General features: G+C 53.0%; 1 protein-coding gene across 1 annotated transcript in view; it reads right to left on the reverse strand.

Moving 5' to 3' along the window:
- Positions 1-26512, reverse strand: part of LOC144950451 (dynein axonemal heavy chain 9-like) — a 113412-nt gene that overhangs the window by 81237 nt on the left and 5663 nt on the right. The window contains 14 exon segments of the mRNA XM_078880567.1: positions 447-598; positions 1757-1953; positions 2582-2708; positions 3583-3651; positions 4868-4982; positions 6184-6334; positions 6694-6810; positions 8592-8759; positions 9533-9793; positions 10648-10859; positions 11565-11695; positions 12161-12319; positions 13936-14129; positions 24878-25358. Coding sequence (XP_078736693.1) covers positions 447-598; positions 1757-1953; positions 2582-2708; positions 3583-3651; positions 4868-4982; positions 6184-6334; positions 6694-6810; positions 8592-8759; positions 9533-9793; positions 10648-10859; positions 11565-11695; positions 12161-12319; positions 13936-14129; positions 24878-25297 — 2473 coding nt within the window. The 5' untranslated portion in view covers positions 25298-25358.

The raw sequence follows: 26512 nt of genomic DNA on the forward strand, positions 1-26512 counted from the left end.
ACGTCGTGATTTGTTTCATTTTATTTCCAACTACGTGACTTTACCGAAAGAACCAAAGAGTATAAACAAAATTGTTTTTTTACTATTTCTGTTTCACAACGAAAGGCCCACTGAGTTATGTAGCTCTTTTTCAGAAGCCACCTGCCCACAAATGATGGCCCCAACAGAGTGGTTTATCACGTGAAACTTTAATAGCAGGCAAATACTCTCAACGTATCTTTCCAAATGTGGAGGGGAAAAACCGGAGGAACCGTAGAATAATCCACACGACCACGGGGAGAGAGAATAAGCAAACTCCAAATATGGAGCAGGCGTCAGGGTTGGGATCGAACCCACGACCTCCAGGCGAGGTAGTTAACATCTCGCCACCGCGGCGCTCATGAACACCTGCGTCACACAGCCACCCCTACTCGGCGACTGGAACGCAAACGTGACCGGCGCCGCACCTTCACTCTTCCAGCAGAGCGTGCCCTCTGCCAGCTCCAACTTGTCGTCCATCTCCTGGAGCTGCCCGGCAACGAGGGGCAGCTCCACCTCCAGCACGGAACGCAGCACCTTGTTGTACCAGCCGACCGTCAGCTCCAGGCTCTCCACGCACCTGCACCCCGAGCGTCCCAACGTGGCAGAGTAAAGGTGCGGCCCTGCAAGTGCTTGCGCGCACCGCTGCTGGAGGAAGGATCTCCACTACGGCAAGCCACGAGAGAGGCTTGCTGGAGGGTGTTTTGGCCTACTCTTCCACGCTGACCAGTGGTGGACCTTCCGCCACCACTACTGGCGGAAAGACCGCCACGAGAGAGGCTTGCTGGAGGGTGTTTTGGCCTCCTCTTCCACGTTGTCCATGCATCCCAACGGAAGAATATGTGGCAGTTACCCACAATTTACCCCACCACCCGCGGCTAAATGCGGTGCATCCGTGTATCCTAATGGATGGAAAGAGGTGGGGGTTGTTTCATGAACTCGCTAATTTCTTCAACTGGCACACCGGAAAATCAAAGTGGAAACCCCTGGGTTGCAAGTGACAGAACCTCCTGAAAACTGGACCATGTGCGCCGGTGATGCTTTTCCAGGTTAATATAATTGGCATCATTATTTCCTCGAGGTCACTTTTATCCTCTAGCGCTGCCCCAAATATCTGCAAATTGATCCGCAAATCGACGCGCCCACCGATCACCACGACCGCTCTACAGCTAATCAGCCTGGCCGCTCAGCCGTAGATCGAGCGGCTCATAGTCTGAAGGTCGCCAGTTCATCGTCCCTCCAAAATGAGTCCCGCTCTGTGGGGAGGTGAACAGTGGTTGTCCTGTGGGTAGACTCGCCCTACCACAGGAATGTGGAATTGCCACCACTGGTTCTGAGACGGGCACCGCCTCCATACTCATTTGACTTTTTGTTGACTATTCGATGCTGTTGCAGGGAGCGGTAGTGCAGCAGTTAGAGGGCTGCATGAAGAACCTGGCAAACCCAGGTTCAATTTCCAGCTCACGGCCACCACAAGTCACGATTATCTGAACCGTTCCTGACTCGCCCGTTAGGTAGACTCAGCCTCAAGTGAGTACCTCGTGCAGTGTGTAAACATCGCCACTCGGGAGACAAAGGCGGCCGGGCATGATGCTGCTAACCACACATCTCAACTCGTGTGCCGTGCCGGCCTTCATAGGTGCCACTCGCGAACAACACTTTCCCCAACAGTCTGACGAGGCTACACGGGGGATCTTTCTCTTTGCTGTCGCTGGACAGGCATCGGGCCGCCACTCACCGCCGCAAATCCTCCCGCCCCGCGTACAGTCTCTGCGCCTCCTCCGGCACCGACTTGAGTCCGCCAAAATCTTGCTCCCCTGCCAAACTACCACCGGCGCTGCCAGCGCCGCCGCCGCCGCCGCCGCCGCCACCGCCGCCGCCACCGCCACGGGCCAACAACTCCAGGTACCGCACCTCCCGCAGCACGGCCACCAGCTGTGGAGGCACACAATTTCAGTTTTTCCGTTTCAGTTATTTGGAATAACCCTGTGAGCCATTCGGCTCTTGATTCGGGTGCAACCGCAACAAACAATAAAATTACAAGATACATTTAAAATTGACTGTACGCAAATTGAAACATCCCCTACAAAAACGATCAAAATCTTCCAGAAAAAGCACCATTTGTTTATGCTGCGGAATGGAGGCAGGGCCTCAACAACACTCTGCGAGGGGCGGCGACGCGACCCCAGCGGTCGCGTTCCTGCCGCCCTGTAAGTAGAAGCTCGCAGGTTCGAGCCCAAGCGGACGCCCTGGTTAACGACAAAGTACCCCGCACCGCCTGCTTCCAAGCGGAAGACACCAGCTCGGAACGAGCCATAATTTGCCGAATGTGATCAATGATTACCTAAAAGATTACTTAATCGGGCAAAGCCACATGGCAACATTGCTCCCTACCTGCCAATTAATTCCCGCAGCTGCGTTCGCCTTGTATTGCGCAGGGACGGCTGACACTGAGGGTACCCCCCCACTCACAAAACGGAGGCTCCCTTAACGGCCTGGCGTGGCAGATCGATCGCTTGTTTGCTAATTTTTTTTTCAATCATGCTGGTGTGGGATCACATGCCTGAGGGTTGAAGTTGACCGATATGAGGCGAGTCTCGGGGTCCCGGCAGATGAGCGGCTGGGACAGGTTGAATTCCGACCTCTCGCCCACGGACTGGGCCCACTCGGCAAAGAGACGCTCCTTGTACCTGAGTTGCGCGCGCGCGGACAGACACAATCAGCTCGGAATTCCTTCGGCTCAACAGCGCACGGCGGGGGGCGTACCGTGCCAACATCGGAAGGGCAAGCGACGGCAACGGGAATCGAGCGAGCACGCTCAGTTTCGAGATCGCCAGTTTTTGCCGATGGCAGGCCCGAAGGCGGGGAAAGAAAAAAAAACGCAAGGCCGCAAACAGCACCGTTGAAGGTGTAAATCGTTTTGACTGAGCAACAGAGACGATGGGAGAGGGAATTTAAAAAGGGGAGAAGTGCAATGGAAGACGCAGAAAGAGAAGTCAGGGTGACCTACAGGGTTGCGGCCGTGGTGGTCGTGGTGGTGGTGGCGGTGGTGGTGGCGGTGGTGGTGGCGGTGGTGGTAGTGGTGGCGGTGGTGGTGGTAGTGGACGAGGTGAAACGGTCAATTCTAGAGTTGAAGTTTTCGTGACTGCAAGGATTCATACTGTTTGGTTTTTTCGGTAAAGTCACGTAGGTAAAAAATTAAAATAAATTAAATAAAATTTTGCTGTGACGGTTCCACCTGATGACGGAGGCTTGTGTTGCCTCCGAAACGTCGTGATTTAATTTAGTTGTTTTCATTTTATTATTTTTATTCTTCACCTACGTGACTTTACCGACAGAACCAAAGAGCATGGATCCTTGCAGTCACGAAAACTTCAAATCTAGAAATAAGCCACTTTACGGAGCTGTATAATTTGTGACCAGTTTCACTTCTCAAGTAGAAAAAAAAGTTCATAGTTGAGTAATCTCAATACACGGCCATTCCTCCCGGTTTGTTCTCCACCTCCGCTGCCAAGGCACAAAAAAGGGGTCCGCATGGCCGTTGACGCCCATTTCACCTCTCACCTATTGAGCAGCTCGATCATCTCCTCGTACTTCTGCATCATGCTGTGCGCCTCGACCGTCTCCATGCACCTGCACCGGCACCGGCGTAACGGGGCACAAGGCAGCGAGCCGCAAGTCAGACTTACATCCAGCGACGGGGGGGGGGTGGGGGGCGGGGGGGGGTGGGGGGCGGGGGGGGGTGGGGGGTGGGGGGGGTGGGGGGGTGGGGGGGTGGGGGGGGGACCAGCTGCCCAGAGTGCCACTGGTTCGATTCCATCTCAGAATTTTTCTAAATATAATTTTTTTTTCAGAATATTCGTTTATACTGGAGGGATCCGGTGAGCCATGACGCTCTTTTTCAAAAGACTTTCAGCAGTTTCACAGATGTCCAGTAGATTCCATATCCTGGTGCGGCACTTGATACGATGGAGGGGGGGTTGGAAGCATCTTTCTTATATCGCACCCCCCCCACCCACCCCACCGCAGCGCTGCTTCTGTCCACCCAGCGGTAGAAATGGGCTCGCCGCCGTCAGCCAGTCGGCAAGTTACGTGTGGTGGGGTAAAGCGTGGGTAACTCTCACCTCCCTCCAAGTCATTTGGCCAGCGCAGCAGAACGAGTGGGTCACACACCCTCTAGAGTTCCCTCGCAGTGGACGCCCGTCACTCAGCAGTGGCGTGATCAAGCAATTGCAGGGCTGCACCTTTACCTTTATACCCAAGCATGATGATCTCCTGCTAATAAACAACCTAAGACTTTAAAAAGCGCATTTCTGCAAGGCACTTTAGGCGCTGAAATGGGTACACCCACGGTTAGCCGATTTGAAGGCCACGTGTGTGGTGGGGCTAAATGGACAGCGGCAACCGCCGCCACGCACATCTCTTTCTCTCTCTCCCCGTGGTCACGTGGATTTTTCAGCGGGTCCCTTGGTTTTTCCCTCTATGTTTAGAATGAACGTGCTTTTAGATTATTCGGCTGCCATACATTTCCACGTGATGATAAGCCACTTCGATGAGCTATCATTTGTGATAGCCGTGTCGCTTCTGAAGAAGAGCTATACGGCTCAGCGGGCCTTACCTGGTAAAATAAAAAAAATAGTTTACAGCTTTCGTTTATCTTCTTGGTTCTTTCGGTAAAGTCACGTAGAAGGGAATAAAATACATTTATTATGTTTAATTTGTATTATTTTATTATTTCCCTTCTACGTGACTTTACCGAAAGAACCAAGAAGATGAATCCCTGCAGTCACGAAAGCTTTAAATCGAAAGTTTTCGTTTAGGCTGTGAACTGGAGCAGAGGGTGACGTACCGGTGGGAGAAGTGCTTGAAATTCCTGTAGGGAACCTCGATCCTCCCTTCCAGCAGCTGGGCCCAACGCAGGCCTCCCGCCACGTAGGGCATGTTCTTACTGACGGGCGGCCGGCCTGCGTGCGCAACGTCGGAGGGGTTCATTCGATCGCGTTTCGTTTCGCGAGGGACACGCTACAATAAAATAAAAGTCAACTTTTTTTTAATATATATCTGAGTGTGTGTGTGTATACAGTTCCGAGGTATATAAAGGCCCCGAGCTGTAAGCGCGCTGCCCTATGAACCAGAGTTCCATTCCCGCTCACGGCCAAAAGCAAGTGACGATTATCTGAACCAGTCCTGGGCCTTCCCTAGGTCGACTCAGCCTAAAATTAGTACCTGGTGCAGTGCGCAAACATCGCCACCATAGAGACAAAGGCGGCCGGGCGTGGTGCTGGTCACCCACCCGCTCGTGTGCCGTGCCAGCTTTCATAGGTGCCACTCGCGAACAGCACTTGTCCCAACCGTCTGTTCAAGGCTATACGGGGATCTTTGTCTTTGTCTTGAGGTGTATTAAGTACTTTAAACAACTCCTATTCACTCCAGCCCTCTCTCTCTGTGCTGTGAGGAAGGGCCATTGTTATTCACGAGTGTGTTGATTTCATTTCTAATTGAAGGAAAACACAAAAATACAACCCACAAGGCAAAAACCCAAATGCACACAATGAAGATAGATCGCACTGCGTGACGGGCGCCATCCGCTACGGCTGCGCGCTCGCTCGTGCTCCGTCCAAGACGCAAAGTGGCGAGAAACTTAGAGCGCTAATCGTTGTGTAGCGGGCGAGAACCAACGCGTTTCTTGACCGCAGAAAGGTTAGGGACACTTGGGGGATAAGGGATAACGGACGGGAGGGAGTTGCAAATTCGAGCAGTTAAGAGAAACGAGGCAGCAGGAGATGCGTTTTGTCCCGCCGCGTGGTGGCTGAACGCAGTGTGGCCGGGAGTTATAAAGGCGCGAAGGTTCACCAGAGCGACGACCACGGTGGCAGCGTTCAAAGAGAAACAAGGCAGTGACTGAACAGCAGCGAGAGAAAGACTGGAGCGCATCAGAGGGCACGGACGCAACGAAAGACAAATATCACCCTCACAGCTGTTACGGACCGGCCGGGGCAAGTGCTCTCTGTCGCCTCAATCCACTGCTGGATGGAACGACACCAAGCTGTTGCCGTCTCTCAGGATCGCGCAAACGTAAACTGTGTTTTACGAGCGCTGTTAGCGAGCGCCTGTTGAGGCCGGCGAGGCACACAAGGCCCGCCAGGCAGAGCAAGGAGCACGCACCCAGGTCCTTCTCCGTGGCGATGTGTCGGTTGTAGATGACCTTGGCGCTGTCCAGGTCGTGGTCGAACATGGTCACGAGGCGCGGCAGGTGCACGTTGGCGTCGTCTGCAATCAGAGGCCTCTCCAGCAGAGAGCCGAACATGTCCATGAGCTGCGCGGGGAAACAACGCCCAAGGTCAAAGTACTTGACATGAAATGTATTTTTTTCACGTGTAATTTTTTATCATCACATCGTACATTGCAACATTCTGCCCTTCCGGGCGGCAGTAGCATGGGCATCGACGGTACCAGCAGGCACACCGGACTCATCAGAGCAGGCGGGCGGGGGAGGGTGGCATGAAATAAAATGTACGTCTCGTTTGACGTCCGAGCTGCCGTAGGGTTTTTGTCGGCAATCTGCCCAGAGAGCTCCTGGAGGTCATGGTGAGAGGTCACAGGCGCACGGCGCGCAGAGGCCCTCGCCATCCAGCAGCGGATCGACAAACGGGGCGCTGCGTGTGCGCCAGATACCTTGAAGGCGTGCTCCACGCTCAGCGCGTCGGCGAAAGCTTGGCAGAAAATCGCTCCGAGCTGCCGGTCGCTGTCTTCAACCTGAATCTTGAAGTTCCGTACGTCCTTTTCAAACTCCTGCGCAAGGACAGCGTGGTCAGAGACAACATCTAACACAGGGTCCTTCATTGCAAGGTCCGCGGGTCACTGACGGCTCTCTGGTGGCCTTTAGTGCGACACCCCCAACTATACACAAATGTGAAAACGCCCCCTATCATCTTCTCGGTTCTTTCGGTAAAGTCACGTAGAATGGATAATTCTCACGACGTTTCGGCCACAACGCAAGCAGCCGTCCTCAGGTGAAGAACAGGTCTGTCGAGAAGACAGAGTCTGAATGAAACACCCCAGGCTTGGAGCGTCTATTTAAGCTGGGTTGGAGGGGGAAGAGTGCCTTGACAAAATAATTTGCATATCAAGAGGAATTTAGCATATTTATGGGAAATGCAGATATGGGATTAGTACTACTTGTGAAATGCGTAGGAGGTGGGCGGGGGGTTTAAAGTCATATTATGCCCGTGCATTATGCCCCCTATCATCATCGTGGTCGTGCTGTCAAACCCCCAATGGTTTCAAATGTGTGGTGGCCCGCACACACCGATGATGTCTTATCGGCAAAAGTGCCCCACCCCCCCCACCCCCTCTGAAAATTAGTGAAGAACACTGGTCTAACTGAAAACACGTAGGTTGTCACGGCCAAAGGGTGGGGCCAGGTTTGTGTGAAGACCCCTCCACCACCCTCGGTACGGCTAAGTAAATTAAATCGTCACGTGCACAGGTGTTGTTTAGCGTGCCATTTGCGATCATTTCATATGCACTTCTGCGGCCGTCTGGAACACCCTTCCTTCTGATATCAGGAAGTCACTAGGAGCTGTGCACTTTTAAATTATCTCGATTGAAAACTCATTTCCTTAGAACTGATTTTTTGTGTTTAGTTTGTTGTCCTTCCCCCGCACCTCAGATTAGCATGGTTGGCTACGTACGGTGCGAAAGAACTTCAACATACATACGTTTCAGCTCGCCGTTAAGTCTCACAAACAATACCAGAATTAAACTTAAAACTTTTTTTTATTTCACCAGGTAAGGCCCACTGAGCTTTATAGCTCTTTTTCAGAAGCGGCCTGGCCACAAACGATAGCTCAACCGAGTGGCTTATCACGTGAAAATTTATAGCAGCCAAAAACTCTAAAATGCGTGTTCTTTCTAAAATGTATAGGGAAAAAGACTGGAGGACCCAGAGAAAAGTGCACGTGACCACAAGAAGAACACGCAAACTCCAAATATACAGCAGCAGCAGGCGTCAGGGTCGGGATCGAACCCACGACCTCCTGCATACCAGGCGAGGTAGTTAACATCTCCTAGCCACCGTGATGGTGATGATGATGAGAAAGAGAGACACGCAAACTCCAAATATACAGCTGGTGTCCACGTCGGGATCGAATCCACGGCCTCCCGCATACCAGGCGAGGTAGTTAACATATCCTAGTCACCATATTGATGATGAGAGAGAGATACACGCAAACTCCAAATATACAGCATGCGTCAGGGTCGGTGTCAAATCCACGACCTCCTGTACACCAGGTGAGGTAGTTAACATCTCCTAACCACCGTGATGATGATGAGAGAGAGAGACACGCAAACTCCAAATATACAGCAGCAGGCGCCAGGGTCGGGATCGAACCCACGACCTCCCGCATACCAGGCGAGGTAGTTAACATCTCCTAAACCACCGTGATGATGATGAGAGAGACACGCAAACTCCAAATATACAGCAGCAGGCGTCAGGGTCAGGATCGAACCCACGACCTCCTGCATGCCAGGCGAGGTAGTTAACATCTCCCTACCACCACGGATTCGCAAACCTGGTTTGTCACGTCCAAAGAGTCGTAAGTTTTCTCGGCAAACTGCCCAAACAGCTCCTGGAACTGCTGGTGGATGTCGCAGACGCGCTGGCTCAACACTCGGCCACGGAGGCCCCCGATCTCAATCTTCTCCAGCTTGAACATGTCCACGGCCGTCACCAGCAGCTCCTGTCAGGGTGGCGGGGAAATGGACGGGGTGGGTGCACCATCGACACATCCGCACGCATACCACCAAGACAAAGACTGTTGGGGCAAGTGCTGTTAGCGAGTCGCACCTATGAAGGCCTGCACGGCACACGAGAGGGTGGATGGCCAGCACCACGCCCGGCCGCCTTTGTCTCCCCAGTGGCGATATTTACACTCCGCACCAGGTACTCATTTGAGGCTGAGTTGACCTTGGGGAGGCCCAGGACCGGTTCAGATAATGGTCACTTGGTGTTGGCCGCGAGTGGGAATGGTACTCAGGTAGCCGGGTTCGTAGGGCAGCGCCATAAACCGTTACACTACCGCTCCCCCACACATACCACCATGCTCACTCTCGCCAACACGACCGCCACAACCACAAAATCAACGGCTTTTTATGTTTAGCTGGTTGTCCTTCCCCCGCACGGTTGGCTACGTACGGCGCGAAAGAAGTTCAACATACGTACACACACCATTGCATCCAGCTGCCCAGTAGCGTCCTTCACGAGCCTCCTCCACAACAGACGCCGATCTGTTGTGGAGGAGGCAAGTCCGCAGCTACAGATGTTTCCCGTTACCAACTACTACCACCATCACCGCCGCCTGTAGCCCCAACTACCCCCACAATAACGACACGGCGACTGCCAGGACCCACCCCAGGCATCCGCTCACTTGCGCCGTGGATTTGGGCGCTCGGCTCTCACCGCCACCGGGAGAAGTCGGGGGCGGTGGAGAGGACGGGAAGGTTGGAATCTCACCTCCACGTCGGTGACTCTCTCCGTGAAGCGGTCGAGGCGTGAGAAGACGGCGTTGGGCGGGAAATCCCAGCCGTCGTCGCCGCCGCCATCGTCGTCGTCGCCACCGTCATCGCTGCCCTTGCGCAGGGAGGGCAGGGCCGCCCTCTCCTCCTCGTAGACGGAGCGGAAGAGGCGCAGGATGGAGAGGGCCTCGCGCACTCGGGCCAGGTTCTCCTCCGCCTCGCCCTTCAGCACCTCCTCAGCGTTGATGAACGTGCGGGCCTGCGCGCAGTGATATCTTGTTGTTGTTGTTTTTCGTTTCACCAGGTAAGGCCCCTGCCGGTACGTCACCCTCTGCGCCGTTCACCGCTTAAGCTAAAGCTATAAACTACTTTTTATTTTACCAGGTAGGGCCTCGTCTTCTTGGTTCTTTCGGTAAAGTCACGTAGAAGGGAAGTAATAAAATAATAAAAATAAAACAGGTAGGGCCTGCTGAGCCGTATAGCTCTTTTTCAGCAGCGATCTGCCTGTCGCAAGTGATAGGCCAACGAAGTGGCTTATTTGCGTGGAAATGTCATTGCAGGCAAGTACTCAAAACACACGCGACCGCGGGGAGAGAGACACGCAAACTTCAAATATACAGCAGGCGTCAGGGTCTGGATGGAGCCCGCGACCTCCTTGCATGCCAGGCGAGGTAGTTAACATCGTGCCACCGTGGCGCCCCAAAACCAACCCCAACACTAAATTTCGATTTAAAGCTTTCGTGACTGCAGGGATTCATCTTCTTGGTTCTTTCGGTAAAGTCACGTAGAAGGGAAATAATAAAATAATACAAATAAAAAATTATAAAATACAATTCTCACGACGTTTCGGCCACAATGCAAGCAGCCATCCTCATGTGAAGAACAGGTCTGTCTGTATTTCATTACGTTTTATTTTTATTACTTTATTATTTCCCTTCTATGTGACTTTACCGAAAGAGCCAAGAAGATCAACCCCTACACCCATGATGCCTAACGCAGCAAACGTTCGCCGGCGGAAACAACCGTTGCCTCCCCTGAAGGAACGCAGTAATATCCGCGGTGGAGGGGTGGGGGGTTGTGGGGAGGGTCCTGCCCCACGTCCCCACGCCCCACCTGCTGGATGAGGAGGTTGCAGATCTCCTGCAGCAGCACCACGATGCGCTCGGGCGTGCGGTAGAAACGCGAGTTGCGCCACACGAGGGCGACGACGCGCAACAGCGGAGCCAGCAGTGGCCCGGCCTCGTTCAGCTCGGCACCCTCCACATCCTCCATCGTGCGCTTCAGTGGCTTCAGGTTGCTGTTGATGTTGCGCGCCTCCTCCAGGGCTGTGGGCAGGAGGAGAAGAAAACTTTCAAAACGATAAACTGTCGTTTTTATTTTACCAGGTAAGGCCCAGCACCCTGGCCGTAACAAATTATAGCTCAACGAAGTGGCTTATCCATCTCGATTTAAAGCTTTCGTGACTGCAGGGATTCATCTTCTTGGTTCTTTCGGTAAAGTCACGTAGAAGGGAAGTAATAAAATAATAAAAATAAAACATAATAAAATAATTCTCATGACGTTTCGGCCACAACGCAAACAGCCGTCCTCAGGTGACGACCAGGTCTGTCGGGGAGACAGCGGGTTAGGGTTAGGATTGACGCTGTCTCCCCGACAGACCTGGTCTTCACCTGAGGACGGCTGCTTCCGTTGTGGCCGAAACGTCGTGAGAAATATTTTATTATGTTTCATTTTTATTATTTTATTACTTCCCTTCTACGTGACTTTACCGAAAGAACCAAGAAGATGGCTTATCATCATGTAGACATTTACAGCAGCCAAATATTCGAAACACAGTGATTCTATATATGGAAGGAAAACCGGAAGACCCCAAGAAAAATCCACGTGACCACGGAGAGAGAGAGAGAGAGACAGCAAACTTCAAATACACAGCAGGCATCAGAGTCGGGATCAAACCCACGACCTCCTGTATAACAGGCGAGGTAGTTAACATCTCGCCACCGCGGCTACATGTAACCCAGGACTCCCACCTGTGACCACGTCCTGTATCATGGCCTTGAAGGCCGGGAAGTAGGTGCTTTGTGTCTTCTCCAAGAGGTCGCCCATGGAGCACACGCGCCGGGACTGCAGCTGCTCGTGGATGCACTCCAGGTCCGCGTATCTGGTGGAGTGCAGTCGGCAAGCGGACGTTCATTTTACCGTGAAGGTTTTTTCATGGTTGTGGAGGTCCTTCCGCAGAGGTCGCAAACGGGTTTTGATTCCTTACCCGTACCCGTACCCGGCCGCACCAGGGTCGCAAATGGGTACCCGTACCCGTACCCGGCCGGGTACGGGTAGCCGTTCCCTACCCGTACCCGTACCCTACTCGAAATGAGTGACAAACAGTTAATCACCAGTGACTCACGGCCTACCTGTACCCGTATCCGGCCGCACCAGGGTCGCAAACGGCTACCCGTACCCGTACCCGGCCGGGTACGGGTAGCCAGGTATCGGGTAGGATACGGGTATCGGGTACCCAGTTGCGAACTCTGCCCTTCCGGCAGCAGTGGCATAAGCAGGGAATTGCAGGGCGGCTCCTTCACCCCTTTACATTCGCTAGCAATCACGCGGCAAGCGCTGGACTCGCCTGCTTTGCCAGAACTCCAGCTCGGCGCTGGGGTTGGGGTTGAGTCCCTCCATCAGAGGCCTGGATGAGTCCTTCTTCAGCACCTCCTGGATCTGGTGGCTCCACTCGATGACCACCGACTCGATGGCGTGCACCACCGAGCGGTCCACGCTGTCCTCACTGCGCACGCGGCACCGCCCATGACCCGCCGTGTGATTTTTTTTTACAAACTTGGCTGGCTAAGGTTCAACAAATGGCAATCGTTCAGCACGCTTGGTGTTCGCGCCATTCTTATCTTATCTAAACGGCATTGATATGGCGCCTAAACCAAGGCGCTTTACGAAGAATTAACAGCGGTACAACAACATATGAATGAAATAGATGAGAGGGACCAATGGGTGAATCTGTGATGATGCGTGAAATCGGTGAAAGCAAAATTGATGACGGTAAATAATGACGATGATGATGATAAATGGATTGAATGGGGAATGGCTAGCAAGGCTAACGCAAAGGGAGTTATGTTTCACCGGAGTTTACATTCTGCGGTCGTTACACAGGAGGGGGCAGTGCCGGATTAACCTAGTGCGGGGCCTGTAGCATGATGTTATAAAGGGGCCGTAAATAAAAAAAAAAACACGTAAATATTAAAACACAAATGTTTAACTTGCACAGTAAAGTAATTGTATTTTTTCATTTGCTATACAGCCGGATAATACGATAAATCGCTCACCTTAAACACCCGGTCGTTCATAAAGTTAACGGCGTTATAGTACTATAGTAATAGAGCAAGTGCAGAATCACTGAACCGGAGTTGATAGCTTGAAAGCATTTAGCGCGAGGCCCTTGAAAGTGTGTTGCCCGTAGCATTTGCTACTTTTGCTACTAGGATAACGTGGCACTGGGAGGGGGTAATGTTACTATTTGGCATCATGTTAATAATACATTTGCAAGTGCAGTACTTTTCATGGTTGGAAAAATATGAATCGTGACGCCAACAAATATGGCCTGCTATTTTTACAACAACGTTGCGGCCGTCAAACAGAATGTTTACATTATCAGTGGTGAAATCTATCCGTAATAAAGTGAAAAAGACCACTTCAATATGATGAGGTTCTTTTCTATGCAATCGTCGGTGACCGAGCTAAGCCAATATTCCCGGCTGCACTTTGAAAAAGCCACTTTAATCACGTCGTGTTCAAAACCCAGCATCTCAGCCTCAACGCTCTGATCGACGGACGGAGGCGTTGAACCTGGAACTGAACAGGGTATAAGGGCCTCAAGTTAGTCAAGCCAAAGTGTAATCCTGCTCAAATGAGGCATTGGTGTTCACTTCCCCTGCTCACAGCCCTGTGAGCACATTCCTATGACGGGAGCGAGTCCAGCCATTAGATAATCACTTTTGACTTCCCCCACAAAGCGGCACTCACTTTATCGACCCCATAAAGATGATTGGCTGAGTCAAACCCCCAACCAGGATTGCTCTACCGCTGACTCACCCGTATGTACGTGCGCACGTTAAACTTTTTTCGCACCGTACGTAACCAACCGTAGTAATCGGAGTCTGGAGTAGTGTATAGTAATGCAGTGTACAGTCGTATGTATGTATGTATGTTGAACTTTTTTCGCACCGTACGTAGCCAACCGTGCTCAATCGGAGGTGGGTGGAAGGACAACAAACTAAAGTCCAAAAAGCAGGGCACTGGAACGCTTGAGACGAGAAGTGACGCATGCAACTCTGAGTTGCTCGGGCATTACTAAAGCACGTTGCTGGTTTTTTGTTTTTATCCGAAACTCACTCTTTGAGCGGACGGTCGGCGTCAACCACACGCTCGGCACCGGCCGGGATGGGCAGCAGCGTCTTGCCCTTGACCTGCCCCGACACGACGAACACGCTGCTCTGCAGGCTGCCCAGATGCCGCCGCAGATCCTGCGCCACCACCGCCGGCCACCCTCCGTGATTCTTCTCGTTGCCCAGGATCGGCACGATCACCTGCGCGCGCCGACGTCGGAGATTTACTCCTGGGGATGCGGTTGTCGCGGTTGCGCCGCCGTTGAGCCTCTCCGGCACGAGGTCCGAACGTTTCGTTGCGACTCGCTGGGGAGCTTCAGGAGATCGAACGAGGAAAGAACCAGCGCGCGGAGGCAAACGCCGGACCGCCGTGCCCGGACAACGCGCGGCTCAACCCGAAAGCTAGCCTCTCGCTCCGCCGCCACAAAACACGGTCACAGTCACAAGGGTGAAGAACCAGGTTTGGGGGTGGTGGAGGGGGTATACTCTAACAAATGTATCGTCGAGCCAATAGGAAGATGTTGATTCGGTGAACGGATGGAGACATGCAGGGGAAAAAGAAACGGTTCTGTGCATTTGCCAAACTGGCAAACTTTATGTGGGTGCCAACTTAATACTTTAGCCATCCAACACGGCTGTATGTCCATCAAAGGGACCATTTGCACAAATAATGTAGCCAGTAAGTTAATACGATGCATCAAAAGTGTTACTGGTGGCAGACGAAACAATTGGGCTGATAGAGCTGATTCATATGTAAATGTGCATTACTATTTTAATGACATGTGACACCCACGCAGCTAAAGGCTACAGCTGCAGACATCGGGCTGACGATCACACAGTTCTATCTCTTTACATAAGCTGTTGCACATTTCTCCCAATTTCACACGTAGACATTTATGCAAAATCCACTGCCGGATGAAGGCCTACGCTTGCCGTGTGAACATACTTCACCAAGCGGGGAGCGTAGACAGACATGGGAGCACAGAAGTAAGGTACAACAACGGAGTTTGCCACACGGTCCTTGATAACAGGACTATGTTTACCAAGGGCAGTTATTGAAGGCTAACCGGGAACAACATGATGAACTCAAGAGACAGACAACAGATTGTAAAAAACTTAACTTAAAAATGAAGGGCAACACGTTTGATCTACAGTGCTGATGTTGTAAGGTGTCAATAAAACACATTTAAGAGGTGAGAGTGAGCCTAATTAGGTCAGCAAACCAATGTTAATGTGATGAATGGTTTTGCACTGATGACCCAGCTAGAGCCATCGAACTCACTTTACTTGAGAACACCGTCTCATGGCTGAAACAAAGATTGTCTCTGGTTACGGCCACTATGAAAACCACTGAACTATCCAGGCAAGATGGTAACTACCTCGCCTTGACACCAGTATATATGGATAGTCTTTGGTTTTGTCGGTAAAGTCATGTAGGTATAAAATAAAATAAAGTATATATGGAGTTTGCGTGTCTATCTCCCCGTGGTCACGGCGATTTTTCTCCGGGTCACCCGTTTTTTCCCTCCACATTTAGAATAAACGTGCATTTCGAATATTTGGCTGGTATAAAAAGTCCACGCGATAAACCACTTCATTTAACTATCAATTAACGATAGCCATGTCGCTTTTGAAAAAAAGTTATTTAGCTCATTGGGCCTTACCTGGTGATTTTTTTTTTATAATAAAAATGTTTTAAAGTTTTTATAGTCTACCTATAACACGTATTTCTTCACATTGGTGGATCGGCTAAGACTATCACCTCACTCTCCTTAAGAAACTTGATCAATCTCAGGTGAATAAAACCCAGATTCTCGCATTCTCAGTGTCTCTGACACGGCTATTATTACGAACTCCACTGAGGCCATTCTGAAATTCTAAACCCTTACCTACATGTCAGAGAAATCCAACACGGCTAAGACAATTCCATGACTTTCCGTGTGCTTTCCACGTAATGTACACTGCCAGTGTGGAAGAGCGGACAAAATACCTGCAGGAGATAATGTTCGGCAGAGGACAGCAAAAACCTTACTTTTTTTTTTTAAACCGTGATATTAAATGCCATCTAGAGGGCCCTCTCCAAAGGTCATTCGAGTGCATTGCTGGCCAATACACCAAGCACTGTGACCCATTCTGGTGAGATCTAATTGACCAACAATCACCACTATAACAGCAGTGTATAGACATAAAGTACTCGCACAATCTATTTGTACGCATGATAATTGGTTTTTTACCCTTCTTATCTGGTCCAACCCATGTGAGACTAGGCTCTAAGGAAAGCTGTCTCGGGTGTGGACCAATCAACTTCAAGGACAGTGCATATATTATCAGAGTTATGTTTTTTGTTTGCATTATGACTGCAGGTATTGTGGTCTATGCAAACATGACTCCTTGTAAAAAAAGGTGTCAGTTTTGTTGCCAGATAGAAGGGTAAAAAACCAATTATCATATTTTTTACTGGCAAATGAGGTTCCAATGGTATTTGTACGCAATCAATCAATCAAAATCGGTCCGCTTTTCCGAACTGAATTGGGTCACAGGGGCAGTGACTCCACCAAGGCTTTCCTTCCTGCCCTGTCCTCCGCCAGCGTGGGCGGCCTCGATCGCGCTTTTTGTATGTATTGTTGTTTTTCACGTATCCATTCTTAGTCCGGGATTTATATTTGTCAACCAGCCGTGACGATAACTGTCCGATTAAGTTAGCTTTTCGTCCTGATTTGTCCTGAGAGCCACACAAATATTTCTGTGGATCGTGGTTCGCGATCCGGGTATTGGCCACCACTGCTCTGGTGTGTGCGTATGTTGAACTTCTTTCGCACCATACGTAGCCAACCGTGCTCCTCGGACGTGCGGGGGGAAGGATAACAAACGGAACACAAAAAGCAGCTCTAAAGAAATGAGTTTTCAACCTTGATTTAAAAGTGCATAACTCCATTCGCTTCCTAATAGCTCCAGTGGCTTCGGAGTAGCTACAGTGGCTTCTCCAGTTAGTACCGCGTTTGACTTATTTCGCACCGTATTAATCAGAGGCGCGGACGTCTTTCGGCTGGCGGTGACGTTGGAGCGATAGGCACATTCAAGGTGCTGCCACCTTCACCCGGTGACCTCTCCCCAAACACCGCCACAGAATGGATTCGGCGGTGAGGGGGGTCCAAGGCAACCAGTAAGCGGACTCCGCCAACTTTCAGTTGAACAAAAATACCACCTACAGGCCCTCGGGGAGTTATATCCACACCCCAGACTACCTCGTAAACTTTTTTGTTGTTATTTATCCTCGTTACGCAAACCTGTCAACCCCTTATCAGTGCCCCTACCTTATTACAGACCAAACCGGACCTTATTGGTCGCCCCGTGCCCGTTATACATCTCAACGTTCATCCTACAAAGTGCCATCACAAGGGAGAAACACAAACAAATAGACACAATTCTTATTTTCTTGCCCGTGTAGGGGTGTTAGAGAGAGAGCCCGTTATGCATGGCAGCCTATGGTAAACAAACACAGTAGGCGGGGCTACATGTGTGCACGAGCAGGTGCCCTCTGCGACGTCCGCGCCAGACACCCTGGGGGGTCGATTCGGTCATTATGATCCCCCGGGGCCCCACCCCTCAGGGAGGGGTTGGGTATAAAAGGGGAATGTATCGAAGGGCTCGGGAGTGTTGTGTTAGCTAAGAAGAGAAGAGGAAGACGTCCTAGATAGAGCCCTGGTCTCCCCCTGGCACGCCGTCCTTATCAGGACCCCGCAGGCTCGAGCCAGTGGCGTGGTACCAGAGCCAGAGCCAGTGCTGGTCTGGACTCTGGGTACCGGGCCCGACTGACCAGTGTCGGGCCAAGATAGCCTCCCCTAGCCCATTAGAGGAGGACTCAGAGGCAGGCTAGGGTTAGCCTAGAGGTGTGTCCTCAGATAGACGGGTGAGGGGGCCGATACCCCCTCAGTGTGTATGTCACAACGTATGGTGTTAAATAAACAAGTGTGCCTCCAACTCCGGTGTGAACGAGTCATAAGCGTTACTACATCTGGCGTCAGAAGTGAAACAAAGTACGAACATGGATACACGCCGGACGACTCGAGTCGGGGTACCAGAGGCAGAAGACACCACTGCAGTCGGAGGGCCCGAGACGGCTGAAGATGCCATTGACCAGCCGGGGCTGGGCGCATCCACGCCACAGCAGCTGGAGGAAGGGGAGCCGTCGATGGAGGGGCTGAGGGAGGCGCACGCGAAGCTGACCGAGCTGCTGTACGCCGCAGCCGCCATGCTCGACACCATCACGCAGCTGGGGGCTGCGGGACCGCCACGGGGCAACGGCAGCCGACGATCACAGCGCCTTCCCGCCATTTCCACGGAGCAACATTTTGAAACTCCCGCCATCGCCGCAGCTGCTGTTGAGGGCGTGGCCGCTCTAAGCATCGCGTCCAACGGCGGGAGTACAGTACCTGCCGCGTCACCACCAACGGGCGGAACGTCACCACGGGTGCGACCGGCGATGCCATCGCTGGTTCGTGCCGACGCTGACTTGAGTGAGGCGGACGAGGGAGTGCGTTCTTCCTCTGCAGCCGCTGCCTTACATCAGCGGCTACCTCCACTCAAGGAATTTGTGGGCGAGGATGGTGACTGGGGCGGCTTCCAGCGGCGCTTCCTCGCTCACCAGGAGATGGCACAGTGGACAGACGCCGAGGCTCTCCGCGCGCTGCCAGCACTTCTCGACAGCGACGCCCTCGCCACTCTAACATCGGCTTCGAAGGAGAGGCGCTCCACGCTGCGGAAGGCGATGCAGGTGCTGTCGGCGGTATATGGTCCACCATCGGACTGTCGCCAACTCTTTTACGATCGCCAGCGGGGGACGAAGGAGTCGCCCCTGGCGTACCGCACAAGCCTCCTGGCACTGGCGAAGGAGGCCTTTCCACGAATGGATGACGAGGGTGTCGACGCCATGGTGACAGAGAAGATACTTTTGCTGGCGGACGACTTAGACATCGTCATTGTCGCACAGGACGATGCAGAGATGTGCTCCCTCCAAGCGGCCCGTCTTCTCCACGCAAACCTGTCCTCTCAACGACGGAAGGCCAGCAAGGCGGCGAGCGGGCGTGCCGTCGCTGCAGCCACCCTCCCGGCGGAAGAGGTTTGCGCCATCGACCATCAACGGCAGCATGGAGCGGGAGTACGGGAGGACCGGGCCGGTTCAAGCCGTCTACAACATCCATCGTCGTCACCAGCGCTTCCACGCTGTTACAACTGCGGCTTCCGGGGCCACGTCGCCTCGGGGTGCCGCTCTCCTGGGCAGCGCAGGACGACACCTCAACGGGACGCCGGCCCTCGTCACAAGCTCCACCATCATAATCCGGCGAGTCGCGGCACCCCTCATGCTTGGCCCACGCACACGCCCGTCACACACTCAAACACCGCAGCGAAGGGGGGGCCAATATCGCGTACCATGGCACCAACACGCACCGCTCTGGGTACTCAGATTGAACCCAGCCAGTGGTCCGTGTTGGCCCATCGGGTTGTAGCCGCGTCGTCAGGGTCGTCGGCCGTTGTGGGCCACATCGATGGGGTCGAGGTGCGCATCCTGGTCGATACAGGAGCATCGGCGACCATTATTTCGGAGTTGATTTATAACATTCTCCCTGCCCAAAGCCGTCCTTTGATGCCTGTTAACGTGCCATTCTTTGCTGCTAACGGGGGTTCACTTGGCATCATCGGACAAATTCGTGCCCAAATTTGTGTCGGGGATATTAAATTGTCTGGGCCGATTTTTGTTTCCTCCTCGCTGGCGGTTCCGTGCCTGCTGGGGACGGACTTCCTGGCCAAAATGCCGATTAGGATATTAATCGACCAGGGATGCATTGAGCTCCCATCGGGCCGACGCATGGCGTTTCTGCCATCCCCCGCTACGAGCCGGACGGCGTTCGCGACGGTGCCGGCGTTCGTAGATAGAACGGTGCGCGTTCCTCCGGGGGCGCAAATGTTGATTCCTTTGAAACTTCGGCGGCCCTTCGCTAAGGGCATTGGGGCTCAAGGGGTTCTGTTGGGACCGTCTAGGGCCGGGGTCAGTGGACCTGATTTACTCCCGGCCCAGACCATAGTGAGAGGGGAAGGAGAACCCTTCATCGCGGTCCTCAATGTGGGCTCGCAGACGGTGGTGGTCCCACAGGGGACCGTGCTTGCTCACGCAACGCCGGTGCCCTGTGAGGAACCCGTCGCGAGTCATGTCGGCGCTGTCCCTGCACCGCGACCACATTCGGACAGCGATGAAGGGTGGCTCGAGGCGCTTTGTGCGGGATCGACGGACCTGTCAAATTTAGAGCGTCAACGTCTTAAGACACTACTAAGGGAATTTTCCGACGTTTTCAGTCGAGATAAATACGATTTGGGCTGCACTAATCTGCTGCGTCACCATATTGATACGGGTGACAGCGCGCCAATACGCCAGAATCCTTTTCGGTTGAGTCCCGCCGAAAAGGACCATGTCAAATCGGCTGTTGATGACATGCTAGCCGCCGACATCATTTCTCCCTCCAACAGCCCTTGGGGAGCGCCGATCGTCCTGGTTAAGAAGCAGGACGGTTCGTTGCGGTTTTGCGTTGACTTTCGGCGCCTTAACAAAATTACGGTTGCCGACGCATACCCGCTCCCACGGATGGACGAATCGCTTGACGCCTTGGCGGGAGCGCGATTCTTCTCCACATTGGACTTACTTTCGGGATTCTGGCAGCTTCCTCTGGACGATGATTCAAAGCCTAAAACTGCTTTCCGTACTCCGCACGGCCTGTTTCAATTCAACCGGTTGCCGATGGGCTTACACTCAGCGCCGGCAACTTTCCAGCGGTTGATGGAATTGGTTTTGGCTGGATTGCAATGGGAGTCGTGCCTGATTTATTTGGATGACGTTATTGTCTTTGGCAAAACTTTTGATGAACATCTCCAGAGGTTGCGGGCGGTTTTCCTAAAGATGCGGGCTGCTAATTTGAAATTTAAGCCCCAAAAATGCCATTTGTTACGCGAGTCGGTGCGTTATTTGGGGCACATCGTGGGACGCTCAGGTATTTCTACCGATCCCGCCAAAACGCAGTGTGTAAGCTCCTGGCCGACTCCCACCTCAGTGGGAGAGGTTAGGAGTTTTATTGGGTTTGCGTCGTATTATAGACGCTTCGTCGCTAATTTTGCGACTATAGCAAAACCCCTACACGCTTTAACATCAAAAGGGGTTCGGTTCTGCTGGGGTCGGGAGGAGGAAGCTGCTTTTTGCTCCCTTCGGGACGCTTTGGTAAACGCTCCTCCCCTGATTTACCCTGATTTTTCAAAACCATTCTTGCTCGACACCGATGCGAGCAACACGGGTATTGGGGGCGTGCTCTCCCAGGTGGTTGACGGCGTGGAACGTGTGGTTGCGTACGGCAGTCGGGTGTTGTCTCCAGCGGAGCAACGATATTGTGTCACCCGTAGGGAACTGTTGGCAATTGTCCATTTCATCCAACAGTATCGCCCATATCTGTACGGTCGGCATTTCACCGTCCGCACAGATCATGCGGCACTGCAGTACGCCCTGAGGGTTCAACAGCCATCGGGACAATTGTCCCGATGGTTGGAGGTCCTCCAGGACTACGATTTCCAAACCACATACCGTAAGGGCGTTCGCCACACCAACGCGGACGCTCTGTCGCGCTTGCCAACCACCTCCGAGTGTGCATGCCTCCTGGGGTCTGGACGTTGCAGACCTCCAGGGGACACATCGGTTCCTGTCTTGGCGGCCGCCAACGACGACGATACAGTAGTTACTAATTCGATCGAACAACAGGGCAAAGATTCCCTGTTGGGGTTGCCCGTCATTGACTGGGGGCGCCTCCAGATGGAGGATGTGTCCCTCCTCGGGTGGCGACGTCGCGTTGGCGGTGCGGCGGGGGGAAAAAGAGGTGGTTCCGACGCATGGGAAATGTGCCAAGGCCTGCTGATGCATTGGGACGGGAAGTCGCGTCGACATCGGCTGGTGGTCCCTACTGGGTTGCGGGGCAGGGTGGTATGGGCCGCTCATGAGCGCCTCCTACACCTGGGGACCCAAAAGACTCTCGCCTTGCTGCAACTTGATTTTTATTGGCCCGGCATGACGAGGGATGTTGGGGATTTGTTGGGATCATGCCCTCGATGTGCACAACGCAAACCGCCGGCACGGGAGTCTAACCCGCCCTTGCAATCGATCAAAGTGTCCAGGATAAACGAGCTGGTCGCTCTGGACATTTTGGGACCATTCCCCGCCACCCCCAGGGGGAATAGATATTTGTTGACTGGTGTCGAGTATTTTACACGCTGGCCTATGGCCTGGCCTCTGGCCAACCAGTCGGCAGCAGCCATCGTGGAGGCCTTTGTTCAGGGTTATGTCCTGGACAAAGGTGCTCCGGAGAGGCTGCTGACCGACCAGGGCAGAAATTTTTCCGGTAAACTACTCAGACAAGTCTGTGATCTCCTGGGCACAAAGAAAATTCGGACCTCCCCATATCACCCACAAACTGACGGGATGGTCGAACGGTTGCATCGCACCATCACGTCCATGTTATCACAACAAGTTTCGGACTCGCAAACGGATTGGGACCTACAAATTCAGGGGGTCTTGGCGGCGTACCGGATGGCACCCCATGCAGCTACGGGGTTTTCTCCCTTTTACCTCATGTACGGCCGAGAACCAGACCCGCCTGTTCGTGCCCAGTTGCAGATCCCCGTGCCGCAGGGAAAAACTAATCTGGCTGACCACGTTAAATTTAATCTGGACAAATTGACCGAGGCACGGGATGCTGCAATGCAAAACTCTGACCTCCGTCAGAAGGCGAATGAGCGCCTCAGATTGAGTCGAGCGCACATGCTGCAGTGGAAGCCGGGGGACAAGGCATGGCTGCACTGCCCCCAGGTGCCACTGGCAACCTCCTCTAAACTGGTGCGGCCGTGGCGGGGCCCTGTGGAAGTGGTGGAGGTGTTACGACCGCAGTGCGTGCGCATCAAGTGGGGGAAGCGGCGATGGTTCGTGCACCCCTCTAGGTTAAAACCCTTCTCTGCGGTACACAATCACACTTCACACGCGCGTGGCCAAGCATGTGGGGGGTCGGCCGACTCGCTGGGTCCGTCTCCGTCGCTCTCACCTAATGCCTTGCCGGCTGTGCCACCTTCAGGTGCATCAGGAGTGACGGGCTCACGCCCAATCACCCCTCCTGCGGATACCGAGGGTCACGCGGAGTCGGATGAATGCTCACCCCAAGACGGAAAATTGCCACCTGATGGTCCGCCACACGCGGTTACCCCGTGTGAGGGGCCCGCTGCAAGGACGCGCGCTAAAATGCGCAAACTGTTGTGAGGCCGGAAAATGTGTACATAGCTGTTGTGTTCATTGGATGTTGTGTGGGTGGTGTGTTCCCCACTCCTCGGATGTACATATGTTGGCTTCACCGTGTGTTGTGTGTGCGTGGTGGGTTCCCTGCTGATTGTATATAGGCTGTTTTTTTACGGAATTCGTATTTATTCGGGGGGGGTGCGACGGGTTGTTTTCTCATCTTGCTGTTGCGTTCTTGTTCTGGTTCCTGTTATTGTTCAAAAATAGTGAGGCACACGCGCGGTCAGGGGGTGAAGGCACCTTTATTGTCAAATTTTTGTATGTTGGCAGCCGGGACGGCTGCATGCTATGCGGGGGGGAGTGATGTAGGGGTGTTAGAGAGAGAGCCCGTTATGCATGGCAGCCTATGGTAAACAAACACAGTAGGCGGGGCTACATGTGTGCACGAGCAGGTGCCCTCTGCGACGTCCGCGCCAGACACCCTGGGGGGTCGATTCGGTCATTATGATCCCCCGGGGCCCCACCCCTCAGGGAGGGGTTGGGTATAAAAGGGGAATGTATCGAAGGGCTCGGGAGTGTTGTGTTAGCTAAGAAGAGAAGAGGAAGACGTCCTAGATAGAGCCCTGGTCTCCCCCTGGCACGCCGTCCTTATCAGGACCCCGCAGGCTCGAGCCAGTGGCGTGGTACCAGAGCCAGAGCCAGTGCTGGTCTGGACTCTGGGTACCGGGCCCGACTGACCAGTGTCGGGCCAAGATAGCCTCCCCTAGCCCATTAGAGGAGGACTCAGAGGCAGGCTAGGGTTAGCCTAGAGGTGTGTCCTCAGATAGACGGGTGAGGGGGCCGATACCCCCTCAGTGTGTATGTCACAACGTATGGTGTTAAATAAACAAGTGTGCCTCCAACTCCGGTGTGAACGAGTCATAAGCGTTACTACACCCGTATTGAAACGGCTGTACGCCGTATGGAACTGACGGCTCAATTCTCCTGTACAAGACTACGGGGTTAAACCGTGTGGGTTGACACGTTGTGGTAGTATAGTGTATAGTAGTGTATAGTGTAGTGTATATGAAACCTGTCAACCGCTTGTCAGTGCCTATCTTATTACAGACCAATTCAGACATTATTGGTCGCCCCGTGCCCCCTATAAATCTTAGCGTTCATCCTACAAAGTCCCATCATGAAACGGCTGCACTCCGTATGGACCTGAAACTCAATTCTCCTGTACAAGAATACGGGGTAAGGTATCACGCCGTGGGGGGGTGGTAAGAGAGATGGGGAGGGGGGCTTTAACCGTCGAACTCAAACCTGTCAAGCCACACGGTTTACACGCATTCTTGTACAGGGAAATTCAGTTTCCAGATTCATACGGAGTACTACAACCATTTCAATATGGCAAAAAAACATTTATATTTGTGATTCTCGCTTGTGATGGGCACTTTGCAGGATGAACGTTGCGATGTTTAAAGGGGCACGGGGGGTGACCAACCGGGTCTGAATTTGTGGGTAGGGGGGTGTTTACTAATAAAAGAGTTAACAACGACGCGAAAACCAAACCCGCAAGTAGCACAAAAAAACCACAATCGACGCCGAACGATCCGCGCGGAGCGGACGTAGCGGACGACGTTTCGCCCCTCACCTCCTCCACCAGGGCGGCAAACTGCTCCAGCGGCGCGTAGCTGAGGTCTCCGCACAGCAGCGCCTTGCGGATCGTCTCGGCGGAGATGGGTGGTAAGACACCACCGCCACCACCGGACGTGTCCGCCGACTTCTTGGCGAAGAAGACCGCCTTCGCAGCGCTGCTGGCCCCAGCCGTCTTGGCCGCTGCCCCCGACGGCGGTGGGAATCCCAACGAGGGCTGCAGTATCCCCGCGGGCGTGAGCGAGATGACCAGCAGGGGCGAGTGGTCGGCTCCTCGGTTGTCGAGGAAGTCGAGGAGGAGACGCCGGCAGTCCTCGACGGCCACGCACTTCTGCCACCGGTCCGCCTTGATGCGGAACGTCTTGAGGGTGTACGCCTCGAGGAAGGCCAGGCGGGCGTCGCCGGAGCTGTCCTCCATCGTACTCGCCTTACGTGCTTGTTTCGGGGGCGGGGGGGGGGTGTTGTCGACCGGTTGATGTCTTCAAAACATTGACAAACAAACAACAACAACAAAGTGAGACTTACGAACGCGCTCCAGGGCGCTTGGCGTCGAGGTGCACCTAGCCTGGCACGCGCGCTAATGTAGAGTGTAGAGCAGACATGAGCAAAGTACGGCCCGCGGGCCGTATACGACCCGTTGGGCTTTTTAATCCAGCCCGCCGAACTTGGCCAAATATTATTATTAAATTAAATTTTACCTTCCTCCTGTAATGCCCCCATTTTCCCATTAGATGGCGCACTTTCTGCAATTCATTTATTTTAGTTCACACAAACACTCCATCCATCTGTTCCTGGCCCGGCCCCTCTGTCAAATTTTAGAACCCATTGTGGCCCTCGAGTGAAAAAGTTTGCCCACCCCTGGTGTAGAGTCTTAGCTAGGGCTAATGTAGAGTCTTAGCTAGGGCTAATGTAGAGTCTTAGCTAGGGCTAATGTAGAGGCTTAGCTAGGGCTAATGTAGAGTCTTAGCTAGGGCTAATGAAGAGTCTTAGCTAGGGCTAATGTAGAGTCTTAGCTAGGGCTAATGTAGAGTCTTAGCTAGGGCTAATGTAGAGGCTTAGCTAGGGCTAATGTAGAGTCTTAGCTAGGGCTAATGTAGAGTCTTAGCTAGGGCTAATGTAGAGTCTTAGCTAGGGCTAATGTAGAGTACTAGCTAGGGCTAATGTAGAGTCTTAGCTATGGCTAATGTAGAGTCTTAGCTAGGGCTAATGTAGAGGCTTAGCTAGGGCTAATGTAGAGGCTTAGCTAGGGCTAATGTAGAGTACTAGCTAGGGCTGATGTAGAGTCTTAGCTAGGGCTAATGTAGAGGCTTAGCTAGGGCTAATGTAGAGTCTTAGCTAGGGCTAATGTAGAGTCTTAGCTAGGGCTAATGTAGAGTCTTAGCTAGGGCTAATGTAGAGTCTTAGCTAGGGCTAATGTAGAGGCTTAGCTAGGGCTAATGAAGAGTCTTAGCTAGGGCTAATGTAGAGTCTTAGCTAGGGCTGATGTAGAGTACTAGCTAGGGCTGATGTAGAGTCTTAGCTAGGGCTGATGTAGAGTACTAGCTAGGGCTGATGTAGAGTCTTAGCTACGGCTAATGTAGAGGCTTAGCTAGGGCTAATGTAGAGGCTTAGCTAGGGCTAATGTAGAGGCTTA

The sequence above is a fragment of the Lampetra fluviatilis genome, chromosome 58 (genome assembly GCF_964198595.1).
Source record: "Lampetra fluviatilis chromosome 58, kcLamFluv1.1, whole genome shotgun sequence".
NCBI lineage: Eukaryota > Metazoa > Chordata > Hyperoartia > Petromyzontiformes > Petromyzontidae > Lampetra > Lampetra fluviatilis.